General features: G+C 37.9%; 2 protein-coding genes across 4 annotated transcripts; one reads left to right on the plus strand and one right to left on the minus strand.

The window, feature by feature from the left end:
* The first annotated feature begins 1286 nt into the window (after positions 1-1286).
* LOC131154831 (probable protein phosphatase 2C 49) lies at positions 1287-5849 on the plus strand. The gene is made up of 4 exons (XM_058107605.1): positions 1287-1683; positions 3894-4091; positions 4177-4412; positions 4994-5849. The coding sequence occupies exons 1-4, from the start codon at positions 1504-1506 to the stop codon at positions 5559-5561; spliced, it is 1182 nt and encodes a 393-aa protein (XP_057963588.1). The 5' UTR covers positions 1287-1503; the 3' UTR covers positions 5562-5849.
* A 315-nt stretch (positions 5850-6164) lies between these two features.
* LOC131154832 (uncharacterized) lies at positions 6165-20061 on the minus strand. Of its 3 annotated transcripts, XM_058107607.1 has the most exons (7): positions 19715-20061; positions 18711-18810; positions 11758-11853; positions 11615-11667; positions 11043-11091; positions 6797-6844; positions 6165-6521 (listed from the first exon to the last, which is right to left on the minus strand). In XM_058107607.1, exons 1-7 carry the CDS (start codon positions 19939-19941, stop codon positions 6441-6443), a joined length of 654 nt encoding a protein of 217 aa, XP_057963590.1. In that variant the 5' UTR covers positions 19942-20061; the 3' UTR covers positions 6165-6440. The 3 variants fall into 3 exon arrangements, with proteins under 3 accessions (XP_057963590.1, XP_057963591.1, XP_057963589.1); XM_058107608.1 differs by lacking the exon at positions 6797-6844 and having other exon boundaries at positions 6165-6752; positions 19715-20049; XM_058107606.1 differs by having other exon boundaries at positions 6165-6844; positions 19715-20049.
* Between the last annotated feature and the right edge of the window lie 1745 nt (positions 20062-21806).

The raw sequence follows: 21806 nt of genomic DNA on the forward strand, positions 1-21806 counted from the left end.
GGCATTTCTGTCCAATAAAATTACACATCACCAACGGGTACTGCTCATGTCAGCAGGCAGAATCCGGACAGTGACCAGATTTCCAAGTGTGAACACCAGACGCTAACGCTTGCCGCACTTGGCTTTGGTCGGCAGAAAAATTTATTTCCTAAACTACCCCTCCCACCACCCCCTGTCTTCTTTTGGACAAGCATTTCCAACTCTAATTAAACTCAATTTTATTTTATTATTTTATAATTTTAAATATACGTTAATATATTTTTATCACGATTTTATTATTAAATTATATGTAATCAACTCAATTTTCAAATTCAAAAATCAATTGCTTAGTAGAACTTAAGTTAAATAATTTTAATAATTAAAATTAAATTTTAAAATTAAAACACTAATTTTATATTAAGATTTTAAAAATATGGATTTTTTTAATTTTAAAATTTTAATGATTTTTATAAAATTTTGCTAGAAAGACATTAATTTTTTTTCATAAAAAATCAAATTTTCTTGAGCATAAATGTCTTAAAATTAAATTTTAAAAAATTTATTAACAGACATTTGCAATTTTTTAGATTAATTTTTTTTAAAATAAAATATTTAATAACTAAATTCCTTTTTCTTAAATTAGACAAAAATTAATTCCTTCTATCTTAAAGTTAAATCTTAGGTGTCATTTAATATCACTATAAAAATTATAAATCAAAATCAAAATCAAAATAAAAAATTATAAAATTTAATTTTGAACTTTTTCACAAACAATAAAAATTAATAATAAAACTAAATATATAAAAATATGAATAAAATTTTTTTTATAATTTATTTTTTTACTAAATAAATTTTTTTTAAATAAAAAATAACAACAATATGAAATAGATCTGTAAATTTTGAATTGAAAAATCAAAATAAAAAAAAATGCACAAAACTCACGTGCATAAATACGAGGCACATGCGCGATGTCTAAATAAAATTTTCATCCCCCAACTACCCCCCCCATCCTGGGCATGATAACCAAAAAGTCAACGGTTAGGAAGCGGCAGTCCCCAAGGGTATTTAAGTCAATGCACACGAACAGCTCACTTCGCATTCTTTATAGGTCACGCGGACGCGGACACCTTCACGTGTCCACCACGCCACGCCTCGCTGTGAGTGTCCGTCTCCGTATGATGTACAGTTCATTAAAATCATACGGCGGAGAAACTTCCACGTGCCTTCCTTCCTTGGATCTTACAGGCGGCACCCGGTCACCGGTGGCTCACCAGTCCTATAAGAACCGGGTCAAGCCCGCCCGTCTCTAATTTTTTTGGTCAGTCCGCGAAAAGAAACCGACGGAAAGCGCGAGAAAATTCGAGGGAAAAGCAAAACTAGTTCCTGGCCTGCACGGAGTTTCAAAAAGAATTTCGATTCTTCAGAAAGGAGTTTTTGGTTCCTACTTTCCGATCTTGAGATATTTTCTCGAGAAAATTTGCTATCGGTGTTGTGATTTTTTGGGTATGTTATTTGGACATAACCATGGGTGCAGAAGCTGAGTTTGTTTGTCGACAGAGCATCCCAGTCTTGGATGTTCAGTACCGATGCAATCTTCAAGAGATTGGAGACATCGTCGCTATCACCTCACCGATTTCGCCTCCGAGTTTCGACCCGATTTGTGCGTCTGAGCCGGTTTCAGTAGATTTATCCCGCTCTCAAGTGGTAAGCCTTTTTTTTTTTCTCTCCCGTTCCGTGTTCCTTTTTGAGTTTTAATTCATTAAAGTTTTAAATGTTTCAGTTTGTGAAATTGTTCCTTGATTTTTTTTTTCATTAAATTCTTCTGTTTATGTACTTCGAGGTAAATAATTTATACTAAGGATTTTGTACCTGGTTTATGTGTTTAATTTTGTGCTTAGATCTTGAACTGGCTCTCGTTTACGTCCAGATTTAGTTTGAAGGGCAGTTAACGTTCTTTCTCAATTGTTCTGTTGTTGTATCATGAAATTTTAACTTGATATCTTCACCTTAAGGTTATGCTACCTTTGTATCTAAGATAATGGTCAATTGAAGTCCACAAAACTTTTTCTAATTACCATATTATTTGCCATGAAAAAAGAAAGGGGGCTCTGCGCCCAATTTCCTTTTCTGTTTTTTTTTTTTTTTTTTTCTTTGGGTAAATAAGTAATTTGTGAGCACGAGAAGTACCTTTAGGCAATTGGGTACTGAATCTGAAGTTATAAAGAATACCAATAAGTACCTCTTTATTATAATTTTAATATTTGGGCCTCAAGATTTCTGTTGAGGTCTGACTTGAATTTGAGTTGGATTTTGAAGATTAATCTACCAAGAAAACGCTTGATGTCCATGAAGACACCGTGACATGTGAAGGCAAGCTGCAATAGTTTTGTGGCAAATATTAGTCGACCTATGCGGAAGGGATAGGTCCACCGATCAAGAAGGGATAGGTCCATCTGATCAAGAAGGGATAAGTCTACTGCTCCACATAGATAGCAGAGCCTTGTTTTTGGACAATATCAGACCACAGGTCTTGGAGCGTTGATTTTATTTTTTATTTTCTATTTTTCCTGTTGGGAAAGTTTTCTAATTAAATCAATCCACTGTGTGGTTGAGGAATAACTTGGAGATCAAGGTAGGGCATCCTACTCCACGTGTGAGAAGGATGCTTGGGGAGCAAGGCATGGAGTCTATCAACTGAGGTGTGCCTGAAGAGGAAGATGGGCATGATGTTGAACTGAAAATAGTATTGTGTATTCTCCCACTTTGAGACGGTGTGTGTGTTGCAGGATAATTCTCTTTAAGGTCCAGTCTCACTGAAGTCCGGCATGATGTTGAACTGCATACCATTGTGTAGTCCTCTTTGAGGTGGCATCCGTGCGTGTAAGCATTGTGCGCGTATGGGAATTTTGGTTGAGTGGTGAAAGCTTACAAACCCTTCTCTTCATCATAGTTGATTAATTGTGTGCATCGTGAATGTAGACCAAGTGGGGCCAAACCATGTTAAAATCTTCCTATGTTCTCATTTGTGTGCTTCATTTTTTGCTTCCGGCTGCCCTAGCAACATCAAAATGATTCTTAAATACATACTATACCTAGATGTACCTGTTCCGGGTGATAAAACAAAAATCATTTTGAATGATTCAAATCAGAGTATCTAACTCTGAAAATATCATCAGTTGAAGGGAAAGAATTTTGGGATTTGTTGAGATGTGAAAAGTGCTGCTGCTTACCAGACTGTTTGAAGAAATCAGAAGGCTACTAGAAAATGTGTTCAGTTGTTGGGAAATGGCTCTGTTTTTTGGAGAAATGGGCCTGCATGAGTAATTGAATTGGAAATTTTGATAAGGGAAAAAAAAAAGTGTTTTGGTTTTCCATCTTTATAGTACTTGACTGGGTTGTTCAGTTGCTAAAATTCATGCTTTCTAATTTCAGCAGCTGAACATGTTTTCTAAAGTTTCCTATAGAAATTGGAAGGTGGAATTTGAGATAAGGAAATCTGAAACTGCACCTGACCTTACATGCATTCGTCTCTAGTTTCCTATAGAAATTGGAAGATGGATGTGAGATGAGGAATCTCAAAACTGCACCTGCCCTCAGTTGTTATTTCATGCGTTTATCTCTGCTGGAAAATAGTTTAACGTAATTTTATGGCGAATGGTATAATGTTTTGTGTTAGTTTTTGGTAAATAGTTTGCAGGGCGTTCATTGTTTACTAGAAGGATTCACGGGATTCAGGTTTTCTCATGTGTTCGCAATGATTTGCAGCGAAATAACTATTGAAAAAACTTAACTAATGACCTCGATACTGTCTTTTGTAGTTTATTGGGTTTGTAGTGCTGTTGGTAATCTGTCATGTTTCATTTATGAGTTGATAAAAAAGGAATATCTAAAGCTTAATTACTTGTATTTTTCAGGATTTGAAATCCCCCAATAAAAGTTCAGACCCTAGCCTTGAATCTGCTATCCTGCAATTTGCACCTTGCATCCGTTCAGGTAGCTTTGCACATATTGGGTGTCGGAGGTATATGGAAGATGAGCATATACGGATAGATGATCTATCCTCGCACCTGGGCTCACTTTTCAGTTTCCCTAAACCAAATGCTTTCTATGGGGTAATTATTTCTGTAGCCTGATGTTTCCCACCCCTCTGCTGCTTTTCTTCATTATCTCAATGGTTGAGATTTTGTTGCGATGCAGGTTTTTGATGGTCATGGAGGACCTGAAGCAGCAGCTTATGTTAGAAAAAATGTGATTAGATTACTCTTTGAAGATGTTGATTTCCCCCAGACATCACTAGTTGATGATATTTTCCAAGAGGAGGTTGAGAATTCCCTCCGGAAAGCATTTCTTCTGGCTGACCTAGCATTGGCGGATGATTGCAATGTGAGTAGTTCATCTGGGACAACAGCACTTGCCGCTCTGATATTTGGGAGGTAAATTAATGTTCTAGTTTTTCTTTTTGTTCTTTTCCATGTTTCCAGATATATTATAGTTCAGTAGCTCCCTCTACAAGGCCTTCTTATTAGATCTTTGCATTGGCCATATGGAATTTTTTAAAAAAATGAAAAAGTAATCTACTTTATGTAGGCAGATATCACCTGTCCTATCCACCTCATTTATATGTTCTAATTTCTGCTGAGTTTCCTTGCCCTGTTTTTGGGAGCAGAGTTCCAGCCTTGGATATGTGTGGAATTCTACAAAACTCAATACAACCTTGTATTATGTACCTGAATTTACACATTAAAATCCGAAGGTTGAATTTCATGCTCTTAAATGCAACCTAGACCTTGAATTTGTTTGGGACAAATTTCAGTTGAAAATTGCATTGACTTTCATCCAACTTCACACAGATCTAATTTAAAGCCCAAAAGTCTTGCTTACAAGCACAACCTTAAATCATGTTTGAAGGACAATTTGCAGGCTGTCTTGTGCACATATTTTTGCTTCAATCATTATGTAGTATTGTTATATTTGCCTTCTCCTTGTTGACAAATCCCCTGTTTTTCTTATCCAGGCTTCTGATGGTTGCCAATGCAGGCGATTGCCGAGCAGTTCTATGCCGAAAAGGAGAGGCAGTTGACATGTCTCAAGACCACAGGCCCATTTACCCATCAGAAAGAAAGCGTGTTGAAGAACTTGGTGGCTATATTGATGATGGCTATCTCAACGGTGTCTTGTCCGTGACTCGAGCATTGGGTGACTGGGACATGAAGGTTCCTCAGGGCTCTGCTTCTACCTCTCCCCTCATTGCGGAGCCAGAATTCGAGCAGGTGTTCCTAACAGAGGAGGACGAGTTCCTCATCATTGGATGTGATGGGATCTGGGATGTGATGTCAAGCCAGCATGCCGTCAGCCTTGTGCGCCGTGGGCTTCGGAGGCATGATGACCCTGAGCAGTGTGCAAGAGACCTGGCCATGGAAGCTTTGCGATTAAACACTTTTGACAATCTCACCGTTATCGTTGTGTGTTTTTCTTCAGTTGATGCCGGGGAGCCATCACCACCGAGGAGGAGGTGTTGTAGCCTCTCCCCAGGGGCATTGAACAGCTTAAGGAGCTTGTTGGACAGCAGCAGTAGCCGGTGATTGTAGATACAACTATTTAGGAGAAATTCTGTTCATCCTGAGAGATAATGACATCCCCCTTTGTGATGGTTTTCTTCTGTGAATAGAATGGTTAAATCAAGTCTCGTGTTCAGAGTTATACTGTTTATGGCTACTTCAGGTAAAATGTTAGGAAAAGCAGCTAGCAGTTTTGGAGGAGCTGGTGCCTTTTTCCCTTCCTGTTTGTAGTATGTGCTGTGGGGTTGATTGATGTACATAATGATTGGGTTGGTGGCGGTTTAGAGATGAATAAAATGTCAGATTTACCTATTCTTAGCACTAGCAGAGGGAATTTTGAACTGTCTTGGGTAGGAGCCCAGGACTACTACCCAGTTATTTATTTCAATTTCCCATGTGTATATATAATATGGGCATTAATTTTCAGTTTCTCTCAGTTTACACTTGTATATTATTTAATGTACCTTGAGTGGAAAATTCAGTGTAGTAATTCAGGAAACTGGTAACTTAGAGATGCAATGGTTTCCAGAGTAATTCAATGGCTTAAGATGAATAATTTCCCTACCACAGTAGTCTGCAGGATGAATATATGCATGAAGGAGATCAGTGAGCACAAGAACCAGAACAAGGCTAAACGGTTGTTTGGAAGAATTTTGAAAACTATCCACACAATAATGGAATATTACAATTGAATGTATTGGGAACTGTCATCAATGAATATTGCAGCAGCAGAAATATTGATCTTTCATCTTATTCTTGCATATCATTTGCTTGAATGAATTCATTACTGTTCGAAACGAAAAAACATGGTGCTGATGATCTTGCATTGCAAGGCTTAACTTCCCTAATTCAGACCATGGCTAGTTCAGTCGTGAGGCTTAGCTCACCCAATTTAGACCATGGCTATTTGCAGTTGCTTTTTGCAAATTTTGCAAAACGTTCCAAGCCACGAGCAAGCAAACCTTCAAGGAAAGGTTGCAAGGCCTGGATGAAGTCGCAGAGTGAAAATATGTTAGATTACTAAAACTAATTTTAGCACAAAATGGGTTTTCTCCATTACTTCATTCCATGGCAGATACAAAAACAGAGCAGAAAAGATTTTGTAATCCGCCAACTAGAAGCTCCAAAATTTTATTTCCCTGTTTTCTTGTCGACCAGAATAGACTTCTTCCACTGATTTTAATTAGGGCAAGTACCCAAAGCCAGGTGCACCAGCTAGAAACAAGAAAATGAAAGCCAAATTCGGTCAGCACACTTACCGATGCCACAGGAACAAGAATTTGAGGAACTTCATATGAAACAGTCAACTGAAATGGAGAACCAAATTAAATCAGAACTTGCAGTGAAATTTAGGCCACTTAAAAGGGTAAAGGCGTTAAAAGTAAAATGCTCCATCCACATTTTCATTCATAGAGCTACACATTACTCAGTACTCTAAGAACCTAGAACAAATATCAACGGGCCAAACACAGGAGATCCAAATAATTAGCGGTTTAGGCTGTGTTAGGGTCTTCGAGTTTTGTGATCCTTACACATAATTTTGGTATATGATTCTAACTTGGAGGAAAGGTTGGTTAAGTTTGATGCAACTAAGATTGTCAAAGGGATGAAATTGTTATGTCGCTGTGCTTGGTCTGAATAGTTTTGATGATGGTGTTCTCGAACTTAAGATGTATGATCATCAAATCCCTAGTGGTTACTCATACATGATTGCAAATATTTCAGAAACTTGACTTTTTGGGGAACACCAAGTGAGTGACCTACCTCCGCCGATATCCTGTTGGATACTAAGTGAGTATCATAAGGAGCACTCAAGGGCAAGCTCTTAACAACCTCGAGAGGTGTTTTAAGATTTCATGTGGGATTGGGAATCGCATGGGACTCCCAACTCGTTTGGGTGTACTCCCTTCTTGGTCATCGGCTATACAATTGGACGATGTCATCCAAGACCCCAATTGTGCTACGGGGATGAGAATCACCCTCAATGCTAGAGGAAGGTGTGAGTTATTTCCCTTACCGTTCAAGTCTAGTTTTCTTCATGATGACCTCAATTGGTTCAATGGTTGTGAAGCCATGAGACTTGACCACTGGGTTTGATAGTTGAGTGTTTCCTTGGATAACGATAAGTACGTCGGGCTGGACTTGGTGTGTAGTCTTGCCACCGCACTAGCGTGACTCCTTGACACTTTGGAAGGATGAATCTTTTTGGCCATTGAGAATTGTTATCAAAGCAAATCTCTCGATCTTGAATATAAGATTTGAACTATTGACATCAACTCGATTATGGGTATTTGGTTTCTAACATTGGGTGGGGGGAAGGATCAAGTTATCTTTGAGTAGGTTCTTGTCTCACGTTCCCCTCTTGTCTGCGACCTATTGTGGGTAATGAAGTGAAAAGTTGACCTTCACTGAATATCTTGCGAATGTCAGGTTATCTGATGGTGCCTTATACCCTTGAGATGGGATGAGGGTTGATGGATGGGAACTAAGACAAGATTACTTTGTGCCCTTGAGGCTAGTATTGTTGCCACACTTTGGAGTCATTCTATTGAGGTTAGCATGGGAACTCATATGGTTATCCGTTGAGACTTCATCATGTCCTCACTCCATAGACATAGGTAATACTCTTAGATCTTGTGAAAGTGGATAGTTGAAGGAGTTTGCCCAAGGGTGCTCCTTATGGAATGATATTCGAACCCATAAAGAGAGGTGACATTCTTAGATTTATGGAGAAGGAGTTGTGAGCACCTTAGACAGACAGTCCTCGAGCCACAAGTGCGGTTTTGTGTTGGTAACATGGTGACGTCTACCTAGTGGGATGTAGAATCGTAGGGAACTTTGAATGTTACTCTCATTGGACTTCGTTGGAACCCAAAGTTTCTTGTATGATATGCTTCAATGGGAACATGATTGGAGACCACTATTGTGGAATTAACGAGAGCGTTCTAGTGCCATTAACATTGTTGCCTGATCAATGACCTATGCCAAAGGGCATTAGGGTGAATTTTCCAAAAGGCGTTTAAGCCATGTTGCCAGCAGGCACCATGAGCCATTGTGGCTAGAGGGTCTTTCTTGTCTATAGTTGTTGTGCAGGTTCATGCAACACAATTGAGCCAGAGGGACGCCTTCCAAATGAAATTTTGAGTTAGAGCTAGAGGGCAAAGATATCAGAATGGTAACCACGACAGATTGTGGTTGAGATTGGTTTTGACAGAGGACAAGAGGTTGTGTATCGTTGAGCTTCGATTTAGATTTTGAGTTTTGGATGCTTGACGACATCGAAGCTTGGTTTTAATATTGAAGAATATCACCTAAGGTGTGGCTTGAGCTTGAGACTTGAGGACTCGAGGAAGTTCTTGTGTTAATCATGTGGTTCAATTTATGTCAGCTAGTTAGCTTTAAAATTGTGGTATTTAGGGTTGTGTTGGTTATCCCTTGAGGAATTGGATTGTGAACCCTGGATGTTGAGATCGTTCATGTTTTGGGAGTTTCCTTGGAGTGGACTCATCCTTGGAGTTGTTTCTGAGACTCCTTGGGTGGGGAGACTTGGCTTTGGTATGGTTTATCAATTTGAGTTTGGATGGCTTGTTGGACGTGGTAACCCCATGGTTTTGAGATAGAGTGTGGACTCATCTTGGAGTTATGTCTTGTTAAACTCTTGGGTGGAGTCGTGGAGACACTTTGGAAATGGTATATGTTGGTTTCGAGCTTTGATGTTTACTTGGTTGGTTATCTACCAAAGCAGGATGGAAATCAGACTTGGAGAAGCTTTGAGTTGAGATCTATCCTTGGAATGGCAAGGTTGGTATGGAACCAAAATGAGATTTTGGGTCGTTTTCTCAATGGGCTGAACCGAGATAAGTTTCAGTTGGCTTCAAAACGAGTTTAGTTCTGGAAAGTGGTTTGCCTCAGTGAAATTTGTGTGGCGAATGCTCTCTTGCACTCTAGTCAAAGTTTGGTTTTGAGAGACAAGGTTGTAAGTACAGATATGTATCAAGGATTGTGTGCTTCAACTGGTTGGCAATTAGCTTGTGGTTGAATTGGGACCTTGGATGTGGGAAGACCTGCTTAGGATCAGAGATCCGAGTGTGATTTTTATAGGAAGCTGATTTGAGAGATGTGTGCCATGAGTGACTTTAAATCAAAGCGGGATTAAGTCTATTGTGGGATTAGAGATAAGTTTGGCTACTATGAAGAATTTCGGACTGTAGATCAAGTCTCTTGTTTTGGGGATGAGTGAGTATTATTGGAAGTTGGATCATATATTCATCAATGAAGATGTTGTTAAGACTGAGCGGGGGAATGTTAGGGTCTTGAAATTTGCGACTCTAATACATGATTTTGGTATATAATTCTAACTTGGAGGGAAGGTTGGTAAACTTGGATGCGACTACAACTGTCACGGGGATGGTATTGGTATGTCAATATGATGTTGTGATTGGTTCGGATAGTTCTGATGGTGGTGTTCTCAAACTTAAGATGTATGATCATTAGATTCCTAATAGTTACTGATTACTCGAATGTGACTGAGAATATTTCAGAGACATGACTTTTGGTGGAACACCAAGCGAACGGACAACCTCCCTTGTATCCTGTTGGTACTAAGTGAGCATTTTGAGGAGTGCTCAGGGGCGGGCTCTTGACCAAATCGAGGGATGTCCAGGGTTTTTGCGTGGGAATTGGAGCCCCATAGACAATTCATTTGGGAATGAGAAAGGACTCTTAGCCTGTCGGTTTTGGTGTACGTCCTTCTTGGCTGTCAGCTATACAGTTAGGCAATGTCATCGAGGACCTTGGTGTGCTGTGGGGATGAGAGTCACCCTCAACCCATACTGCTCGAGTTTGAGTTCTTTAGTGATGGCGGTTCAAGGGTAGTCGAGCCACGATATTTGACTATTGGGCTAGACGCTTGAGTGTTTCCTAGGATAAGGATGAGTAGTGTGGGGCTGGACTTGGTGCAGTCCTGCCCACAGGCATGACTCCTTGACGCTTTGGGAGGATTTTGTCAAGGCATCATTGAGAACTCCACGTCCAAGCAACTTAGCAAATAAATAAATAAATAGTTGCAGTTTATTCCTTCCGCCTCATTTAGAACTCGGAAAACATAAAGGAAATGAAAAATGAACGATTTTTTGTTCTTCTTGTTGATATAGATAAAAAAAAAAAAAAAAACAATGAAGCAAAAAAAAAAAAAAAAAAAGGTTTTGCTACTATCCCTTTTTCTCAAAAAATCTTTGATTCAAATGGAGCTTCTCATAGAGTTTGTTGGACCATTCTATCAATGACCAAAAAGAAGGTAGACCTCATTATTGTTTGTAACTTAACAACTTGATCAAACTGCTATCTTATTTGGGCGTTGATTGAATGGCCTGCATTTCCTAATAGCAGGCAACAAAAATTGATTCAGAGGACGAAAGAGGGACTCATGGAAGTAGTATAGATTCTACAGGAACTATAAAAGTAAAACATTAAATTGATGTTGTATAAATTAGAAAGCAATCTCACCTCCACCATGCAGGATGATGGGCCTTTCGGATAAAATCGAACAGCTCCTCTGCCAGATGAGAAATCAACTTGTCAGGATTGTGATATCAAATTGAAGGAAATGAATCAATTCTTTTTTGAAGTCATTAAATATGCAAGTAAACCATATAAGATCCAATATTTGGTATTGATTTTGAAGAGATGGAACTTCTAAAACTTGGACACTGGAAATTATAGTGAGGCTTAACATTGTTGTGAATGCAGAAGCAAACAGTGTTTCCTGCCACTGTAAACGAACACAAGCAATTGGAACATTATAGAAAATTAACGGTAAAAACAAGTTTTCCCAATGATCGCAAGCACACGTCTTTTTCCAATAACTTGTTGAACCTTATGTTACACATATACTAATGGCAAATATATTAGAGGGTTATGGCTAGTAATAGGACTAATCTTTATGCGTGCCAGCAAGTATTCTGTTTTATAAGCCTGAGAACAGTGACCAATAAGATTGAGAATCAAATGTGCTTGTTGGTCCTGAAAGGAAAAACTTTTAAAGACGCCCACTTGGTTTTTGTTCCTTACTAATGTACCTATTAGGAAGACCTTCCAGAGATCTCCAGTGGATTTTCTGATTTGGGATAGGCTGCAAAGAACGTAAGCATCACAGAATAGATCAACAAACTTCGAAGATAATGATATAAAGGGAGAGGTCTAAGCATCTCATGAACCTTACCTGCAGATTTCGAGCAAGCCAAGAGAATTCAATATCACGACCAAACGCTGTATACTTCAATGACCATCGTGATAGGTCAGGTTTATCCTCCAAAATCTGTCAAAGTGCTATCCAACATCAAATTCCCCTAAATTTCCAATCTCAATTCTGAATCTGTTGATGACCAAGGTAGAATCAACACGAAAGGATGTTATTATGCTCTCTAGAAATTATAACAAGGTCTTATTGATATATGCTACCGATGCCATGTATAGTTGGCTTCCTTATTTCACAGCAGAATTGCAGCTGCTCTCTCATATGCTCAATAGTTAATGATATATGATCATAACCTGGTAAGTTAAGCTTTGAAATAATTGAGTTCCCACTCCCATGAGTATGAAATCAATGAAGTTCCAATCAAGTTCTTGCCCCACCAATCACTTTCATGAGATAATTATACATGCACTCATGGACAATACTGTCTCTTGGAATAAATGAGATGTAGAGGTTTTCCTAAAATGTTTCTACCATAAGAAACAAAGCAAAGGAGCATCCAACTTCAACAAAATGATTATACTAATAACAGCAGAAAATTCGTGAAAGGAAATTTGATCAAACTGAACCATAAATTTGCAGGTTCACTGCAGATTATTTTCAGGTAGCAACTGTTTGGGAGTGTTGCATGGGAAACTGTTGTTTATGGTGTGGCTCTTATACTTTGGATTTCATAAACAAAGAAGGAAGAAAAACATAAAAGGGCAGCACAACAGGGACTTGTCGACGAGTGTCCTGTGCTCGTCGACGAGTAGATCCCAAGAGCAGAAAAATCTCAGAGTTTTGGAGATATTGAGAGCAGAAAAATAGGCTCATTGACGAATGCCCTATTCTCGTCGATGAGTGTCTTTCTCTGGATCATCGACGAATCCCCTATACTCATCGACGAGTGCGCTTGGGCTGCGAGCAGTTTTTTGAATTTTGAATTTGAACATTGGAGTGGTTGGGTAATTGAAGGGAAACCTCCGAAACATTGTTATATATGTCATTCTGAGCATGTATTAAGAGTGGGTGATCATTTTGAGAAGTGTATTGTGTACTTTGAGATTTCCTCAGTGAAATTCTTCTGTCACTGCTTCCGTGGATGTAGGCTTTACTGAACCACATAAATCGTGTTGTTGTTCTTGTTGTTTATCATTTTCTGGTTATATTTCATTTACTTGTTGTATTTATTCCGCTGTACTTAGCATTTATCCCAACCATATCACAACAAATTGGTATCAGAGCGATTGTTGTTATGGTATCGGGATCATCTTCTGCAAGATTTGACATTGTCAAATTTGATGGAACCGGGAACTTTGGTTTATGGCAGAGGAGAGTAAAAGATATTATTGTGCAACAAGGAATGGGAAGGACATTACTTGGTGTTCAACCGGATGGAATGGATGAGGCAACATGGGGAGAATTGCAAAGGCCGTTTCTACAATACGCTTGTATTTGGCTGACGAAGTACTCTATGAGGTGATGGAGGAGGATTCTCCAGTGGCTATATGGCAAAAGTTAGAGAGCCGGTACATGTCCAAATCTCTCAATAATAAACTTTTTCTTAAGCAACGTTTGTATTGGCTTAAGATGGTTGAAGGATCAAACTTAGATCAACATATTAATGTTATCAAATTATTAGGGATTTGATAAGAGTTGATGTTAAGTTTGATGAAGATGACAAAACTTTGATGTTGTTTTGCTCTTTGCCCTCGACTCATACTTATGAAAATCTTGTGACCACTCTTACATGGGGAGAAGAAACTCTTGATCTTGAAGAGGTAACAAGTGTTTTACTAAATTTTCATCAAATATTGAAAATATGTGATGAAGGAGAAGGACTTGTGGTAAAGGGTAATAACGAGCGAGGCAAAGGAAAATCCAAACATGGATCAAGTCAGAAATCCCGAAATCAATCCAAGAAGAAGAAAGAAATCCGGTGGTATAAATGCGATAAAAAGGGGCATGTAAAATCGGAGTGTCTGGATTGGAAAAAGGGAAATTCTGAAAAACATGAGGGTACTTCAAAATCTGAGAATGTTGTTCAAGAAAGAAATTCAGTGTATAGTGATGGTGATGTTCTATCAGTTTCAACGGGGTCGGAAAATCTAACGGACTCTTGGATACTTGACTCGACATGTTCTTATCACATGACTCCAAATAAGCAGTGGTTCAGCACTTATAGGTGAATGAATTTTGGATCAGTTCTCATGGGTAATGATGCTTCTTGCAAGATCATTGGCATAGGAAATGTAAAGATAAAAATGTTTGATGGTGCGGTAAGAACGTTGTGTAATGTAAGACATGTATCAGAGCTGAGGAAGAGTTTGATATCACTCCGTACTTTGGATTGTAATGGCTTAATTATAAATCCAAAGGTGGAGTTCTGACGATATGAAAAGGTAATCTGACTATGATGAAAGGGGCAGAAACTGGATGGGAATATCTACACATTGCAGGAAACTATCATTTTAGGTGGAGTTGCAGCCGTAGATGCTGAATCAGATGAAACCGTCTTGTGGCATATGCGCCTTGGGCATATCGGGGAACACGATATGAAGGAACAACACAAGAGGAAACTCTTGAAGGGCTTGAAATCATGTCAGCTGAAATTTTGTAGGATTTGTGCTCTTGTAAAACAGAATAGGGCAAAGTTCAGATCAACTATACACAAGACAAAGGGTATTCTTGATTATGTGCATTAAGATGTTTGGGGCCCAGTTAGAGTTGCATCAAAGGGTGGACATTTATGTGAGTTTCATTGATGATTACTCACGAAAGGTCTGGGTTTACTTCATGAGTCATAAATCAAATACGTTTGTCAAGTTTAAGATTTGGAAGACTGAAGTGGAAAACTTGATAGGAAGGAGAATCAAATACTTAAGGTCGGATAATGGGACAGATTACACTGATTCTCGGTTTATGGAGTTTTGTGCGAAGCAGGGCATCAAGAGATACTTTACAGTTCGCCGGACACCTCAGCAAAATGGTGTGGCAGAACGGATAAACCAGACTCTTTCTGAAAGGGCTCGGTGTCTCAAATCAAATTGAGGACTACTGAAGAACTTATGGGCCAAGACAGTGAGTACGACTTGTTTTCTAATAAACCGATCACTAAGAGCGTCACTAGAGGGTAGAGTAGTAGAAGATGTTTGGATGGGAAATGCAGTAGACTACTCCAGATTAAAGGTATTCGGGTGTCCAGCCTATGTTCACGTATCTAGTGAGGAGAGATTTAAGCTTTACCCAAAGTCTCATCGTTGCATATTTTTGGGATATCCAGAGGCTGTGAAGGGGTACAAACTATGAGACCCAGTGGCAAACAAGGTGGTAGTCAATAGGGATGTAGTCTTTGATGAGAAGGTTATGGTGAAACATACTCAAGAGTGTGATGAACAAGAACAGGAGCTAGAAAGCTAGGACAGTGATAAACATGTTGTGCAGGTGGAGTTGGAAGCTCAGGGCAACGGAAATAATCATGGTCCTATGGTTGCAGGAAGTTCTAACTCGAGAAACCAGCAAGTCAACGATATTTCTATGCGGAGATCCAGATGCACTATCAGGCCTCCACTAAGGTATAGATTTAAAGAGTTAGTATCTTATACTTTCCTTATTAGTTGCAGCGATCCAACTATATTTCAAGAGGCAGTGCACGGTCAGGAGAAAAATAAGTGGATGGGTGCGATGATTGAGGAGATGGAATCATTATATAAGAAACAAACTTGGAATTTGGTAGAACTTCCAAATGGGAAGAGACCGATAGGTTGCAAATGAGTATATAGAAAGAAGGAGACAATTTCAGAAAAGGAATGAGAGAAATTCAAGGCACGGTTGGTGGCAAAATGATACTCACAGAAGAAGGGACTAGATTATGATGAACTCTTTTCTCCATTGGTCCGACATACTTCTATCAGAATTATGTTGGGGTTGGTAGTTCATTATGATTTTCATTTAGAACAAATGGATATGAAAACGGCGTTTCTTCACGGTGACTTGGAGGAACAAATCTACATGGTACAACTAGAGGGATTCATTGAACCAGGAAAAGAAAATTTAGTTTGCAGGTTGAAGAAATCTTTTTATGGGCTGAAATAGTCTTCAAGGCAATGGTATAAACGGTTCGATTCCTACATGATCAAGATTGACTACAAAAAGTGTGAGTATGACTATTGCGTATATGTGAATAAGTTTGAGGATGGGTCTCTTGTTTTCTTGTTATTATACGTCGATGACATGTTGATAGCTGCAAAAAGATTTAACTGAGGTGAATCAGTTAAAGGACCTGTTGTATAAGGAATTTGACATGAAGGATCTTGGCTCGGCCAAGAAAATACTTGGGATGAAGATTCGCCGTGACAAAACTGCAGAGAGATTATGACTATCTCAGGGCGGTTATGTGCATATGGTGTTGGAAAGGTTTAGCATGACTTATGCAAGACCGGTGAGTACACCTCTGGCGAATCATTTTAAGTTGTCTACTGCGGATTGCCCAAGTATGGATGAGAAAATCCAGGATATGTCAAAGGTCCCATATCCTAATGCTGTGGGGAGTTTAATGTATGTCATGGTGTATACGAGACCAGATTTGGCTCATGCGGTGAGTGTGGTAAGTAAGTTTCTCTCTAATCTAGGAAGACAGCATTAGGAAGCCGTCAAATGGATACTCAGATACTTACAGGGTACATCGAGATATGGCATCCTATTCGGCAAGCAACAGGGTTGTCCTTCAGTTATGGGGTGTTGATTATGCTGGAGATATGGATAACAGAAGGTCTACAACAGGATATGTATTTACCCTTGTAGGAGGACTGGTATGTTGGAGATCCATGGTACAGTCTCTGGTAGCGTTATCCACAACTAAGGCGGAATATATGACAGTTGCCGAAACTGCAAAAGAAGCCTTATGACTTACCGGTTTAGTCAGAGAGTTGGTATTATAGCAAGATGGAGTGGTGCCGAATTGTAATAATCAGAGTGTCATTTACTTGGCAAAAAATCATATATACCATGCTAGAACCAAGCACATTGATGTTAGGTTCCTTAGGATTCGGGAATTGATTGCTTCAAGTGACTTTATGTTGGAGAAAGTTTACACGTTTGAAAATGCAGTGGATATTCTGACGAAATCAGTTACTTCTGAGAAGTTCAAGCATTGCTTGGACTTACTCCATGTCTCCAATTGATAGAAGGGAGGCAAACCCAACCAAGCAGTTCAAGTTCAAGATGGAACAATTAGATATGTTTTTCGGGATTCTCCTAAGGAACGTATAATCGTCAAGGTAGAGATTGTTGTTTATGGTGTGACTCTTATATTTTGGATTTCATAAACAAAGAAGGAAGAAAAACATAAAGGGGCAGCACAACAGGGACTCGTTGATGAGTGCCCTGTGCTCGTCGACGAGTAGATCCCGAGAGCAGAAAAATCTTAGAGTTCTAGAGATACCGAGAATAGAAAAATGGGCTCGTCGACAAATGCCTTGTTCTTGTCGACGAGTTTCCTTCTCTAGATCGTCGACAAATTCCCTGTACTCGTCGATGAGTGCGCCTGGGCTACGAGCAGTTTTTTGAATTTTGAATTTGAACATTGGGGTGGTTAGGTAATTGGAGGGAAATCTCCAAAACACTATTATATATGTCATTCTGAGCAAGTATTGAGAGTGAGTGATCATTTTGAGAAGTGTATTGTGTACTTTGAGATTTTCTTAGTGAAATTTTTGTGCCATTGCTTCCGTGGATGTAGGTTTTGCCAAACCAGGTAAATCTCGTTGTTGTTCTTGTTGTTTATCATTTTCTGGTTGTGTTTCATTTATTTGTTGTATTTATTCCATTGTGCTTAATATTTATCCCAACCATATCACAACAGAAACAAAGTTACTCCATAAAAACTTGACATGAAGACTTGAAGTAAACATAGAAAATCAGGGGATCAAACAATGATCATACTCAATAATCATGTCAACACTGCTTTAGACTATATTAATGAAAAACAGAGGCTAGATTGAACACATAAGAGCAAACATAAGAATATGCCTGATCTCGTGTCTTTATCTTGCGATAAGCAATCCATACTAAGAAAAATATAACACGATGAATATGACTTCGGTAAATCACATAAAGACTCTGATTTTTCTGTTTACTGACCTACAAGCTTATTTAACCATGTAAAGAACATAATGTCTTGAACAACTTATCGTAATCCAAATCGATATGGATAGAAAGCAAATATGGCCCTTCTTTTCAGCTATTTCTTGATACCTAATGATTGGCAAATTATCTGATTGACCACTTTTGTGTAAAGTTCAAAAAAATTGGTGGCAGGGGGGAACAAGAGACATTGACCTCAGATTTGGTGAAAAGACGATGACCTTGTTTTCAAAAATTTCACAACCTTCCGGGTTTGACAAAAAAAAAAATGTGAACCTCTCTTGAAGTTTTTAAAAATCCCACTACTTTCCTGAGATATGGGAAAAGGAACTGGGCCTCTAATATTTGGGAAAAAAGACAAACCAAAGAAGGGGTATAAGTGTCCCAAAAATTAAACATCAAAGGAAGTCCAGGAAGGTCAATGTCTTTTGCACATCCAAAAAACGTACCTATTTTTTTCTAAAATAAACAGCACAAAATTAATCAAAACAATGATTCCAAATCCAATTAAATGAAATATATATTTATGTCTCAATACAGACCAATCAAATGGATGAGAATTCATAGATTTCACATACCATCCAAACCAACCCGTCTCCCACCCCAGGCATGAGGGAAAGAGAACAGGTATAGCATTACAAGTGAAATCCATTCATTTTATGTCAACAACATGTTTAGGGATGATCCATCCTAAACTAAAACACTGCTTAGGTTTGTCTATATGGTGAAGTGGAGAATGGTGCACCTAAATGCAGGACAAGAGGAATATATATTCATAGCAGGTATTTACACACCTTTACAGATGATATGAAGGGCATCCAACGGGGAATTGCTTCACGATCAGAGTAACATTTATAGGCAACAGAAATTGGCACATCAATTTCCATCTTGGCCCTGCACCAGTCAACATTCTTTTAATTAATGGCAATACGTTGGAGTGCTTGGGGTTGAAAATGAGGGCCTAGATAAGCAACTGTGTACAGTTTTAGGCTGGGAAATTGTTCAGTCAAAAAGTGAAATATTGAATCAGCAAAACTCACAAATGAAAAAGAAACATTGAATGAGTAAAATTCTCAAATGAAAAGACCCACTATCTTCCAACCCATTTTCAAAAAATGTTAAAGGAGGAGTGTACCATAAATTTTATTCCATTAAACATCTCAACTCCATTTTTAAGTGATCTAAAACAAAATAAGAAGAGAATCCGTGAAGAGTGAAATGGATGAGTACCATGGGTCCATGGGGCATCGACTTAAATTTCCACCAAATAGATTACTAGGAAGGCAAATTCCATGCTTCATTACTAATTTCCAACATTTTTTTTTCCCAAATTGAATTGAAATGGAAATCATCTAAATCTCCCTCAAAATTCCCATATTTTTGAAGCACCCAAAATTTAGTCGAAACCAAAATTTAAAACCCTCATGAGTACTTCTCCAGTGCACCAATCACGGGTATTGATTATGTTCCTACTAAAAACTAAGTAAAGAATTGATAAGAACTCCTTGAAGGATTGATGGTTTACAGTTTCAGATAAGCCAACTAAAAATTCAGAGATAGAACACCATTAGTAACTGAAAACAGTAGTCCCCAAAGAACAACAACAGCAGTAACCATAAAAAGAGCCCATCATTTTCGCTTCCTGATTTGGTTCCCTCCACAGATTCATGTTATGTTCAAATCTATGAAATTAGGTTAAACAAAACGTGCCCAAATAATCAAAAGGGGAAAACAAACAAAACAAGAAGAAATCACAGCGACAGAAACATTCAAAGTGGGCAATCAATTCACACATTACGTGCAATCCTGCCATTCCATAACAGGGGAAAAAGGGTTGACGCGAGTGAAGAACGAAGCTCGCTTGAAGGACCCATGCGGGATTCTGAAGAAGAGTTCGCTGAGATGGGGCGACGGCCTTGAAAGGTAGAAACTCCTGCAAGCGAAATACAGGGCTCCTCCGTTCCTGCTGCTTCTTCTAGTAAGGAGGGAAGCTGGATTGAAGGCGGCGACGGCGGCGGCAGACATGACCGTTGATTGATTCACCTGAAAAAAGCAGCAGGATGAACAGCAGATCGTTTGAGATGCGATGGCTATTGGTTGGGGAGAGTTTTTTCTGTCTTTTTTTTTTTTGGGTTTTTGTTTTTTGTTTTTATTATTATTTTTTATTGGAGGTGATGTGAAAAATTTTAGACGAAAAGGAAAAATTATTAGGTTAAATTTTGTCACTTTAATAATCCATTTAAGAGGTTGTTTGGAGCCTTAAAAATTAGAAAATGAAAAATATATATATGAAGAATGGTGAGAAAGAAAATAATACATATGATAAATAAATTAGTAAAAAATTAATTTTATATACTATTAATGTAGTGGCCCAAATATTTGTTCTAATACTAATTGTGGTGATCCAAATTTTATATAACGGAAGACCTCAAATTCATTATATCAGAGTCTTAAATAATTTCATTATAACAATATCTCCAATATCAAATATAATTTATCCTTAAAAATTCTAAAAATACAAAAATAATAATTTAATATTTAATCTAAACCGCTCCTTCTTATTTCACTCATGTTTCCGCTACGTTACTCTGATTTCAACTGAACTCCTCAAGATATTAGGGTGTAACACTTTTCAGTAAGTAAGGATTATATTATTACCAGTGTGTAACTAAAATGAGCTTTAGTGTAGAAATAATTTAATAATAATTTTAAATAACTTTACTATACTAGAAATTGCATTTACAAACTTTGAAACATATATTTAAATAAATACACGTATTTTTCTCTAAAACAACATATAGGTCAAAGTCACATAAATACACAAATATGTATGAAAGAATGACTTCTGACCGATGCATGTCATGTTTAACTTTCATGATGGGTTATGCGATCAAAAAACTGGACTTAATCTAACTGATCGACCAGACTAAATCAAAGTATCATGTCTGTAAGTACGATTTGTCCATCACAACCTGGTCCAAAAACAGGTATGTACACAACCCTTCTCAGGTCAAATCGACTATCCACCGCCAACAGTTCCACAATAGTGTGGCTACACTAATACTCATATGTAACTACGGTACTGAGCATCCACCACATCTGGGCCATCAGGGTTCTTAAAACATATAATTACAATTTATGCAATAACAGAGTATAATACTCTCATCATTTTCTCAACATATATAATTTGTAACCAAATCTCATCATTATTCCCAATCAAACAAGTAATAAATATAATATCGTAAAATTCGCAATAACACATAATAAATACTATTTTATGCAATAATCCCCAAACTTGCTAAATTATGCAATAAAATAAATTAAACTCATATCACACAATTTGTATAATAATTACTATTTTATAAATTTCCTGAGAAATCCTTATAAATATATATTTGGTAAATTTAAATAAAATTGCATATTTGAATAAAACAAATATAATTAATTTCACGTACTTAGTTTAAATCAGGTATATTTGCGTGCTAATTATTTGAGAAAATCTATAATAACATATTTAGGTATATTTAAATAAAACAAATATCACCATATTCCCAAACTCAAATTTAATTGAGTAAAACCGTATATATTTAAATGACACACATATAATTAAATTCACGTACTCAAATTTAATCGATAATATTTTAAAATTAAATCTGACATAATCAAACTCACTTATTCTAACCCTGGAGTGGTACCTACGGCTTGTAAAAGACAAAATCTCCTTGGTTAAATCGTTAAAGAGTGGAACTGGGACTTGAGAATGATATTCATTCTTCAATTTGGCCGAAAAATGCAAAAAAATTTAAGAGACAAAAAGAGAGAGTGAAGAGAGATAGAAAGAGAGAGAGAAACGGAGAGAGGGTGAGAGAGATGAGAGCGTCTGAGGGGGT

The sequence above is a fragment of the Malania oleifera genome, chromosome 5 (genome assembly GCF_029873635.1).
Source record: "Malania oleifera isolate guangnan ecotype guangnan chromosome 5, ASM2987363v1, whole genome shotgun sequence".
NCBI classification, from domain to species: domain Eukaryota; kingdom Viridiplantae; phylum Streptophyta; class Magnoliopsida; order Santalales; family Ximeniaceae; genus Malania; species Malania oleifera.

Excerpts from the sequence above, each read along its gene's own strand:
- LOC131154831 (XM_058107605.1), top strand. The coding sequence starts at position 1,504 with ATGGGTGCAGAAGCTGAGTTTGTTTGTCGACAGAGCATCCCAGTCTTG. Across the intron at positions 4,092-4,176 it reads AACCAAATGCTTTCTATGGG|GTTTTTGATGGTCATGGAGG; the intron begins GTAATTATTTCT and ends GTTGCGATGCAG. Across the intron at positions 4,413-4,993 it reads GCCGCTCTGATATTTGGGAG|GCTTCTGATGGTTGCCAATG; the intron begins GTAAATTAATGT and ends TTTCTTATCCAG.
- LOC131154832 (XM_058107606.1), bottom strand. The coding sequence starts at position 19,941 with ATGTCTGCCGCCGCCGTCGCCGCCTTCAATCCAGCTTCCCTCCTTACT. Across the intron at positions 18,811-19,714 it reads ATGGAATGGCAGGATTGCAC|GGCCAAGATGGAAATTGATG; the intron begins GTAATGTGTGAA and ends TGACTGGTGCAG. Across the intron at positions 6,845-11,042 it reads CATCATCCTGCATGGTGGAG|TTGACTGTTTCATATGAAGT; the intron begins GTGAGATTGCTT and ends TCTCCATTTCAG.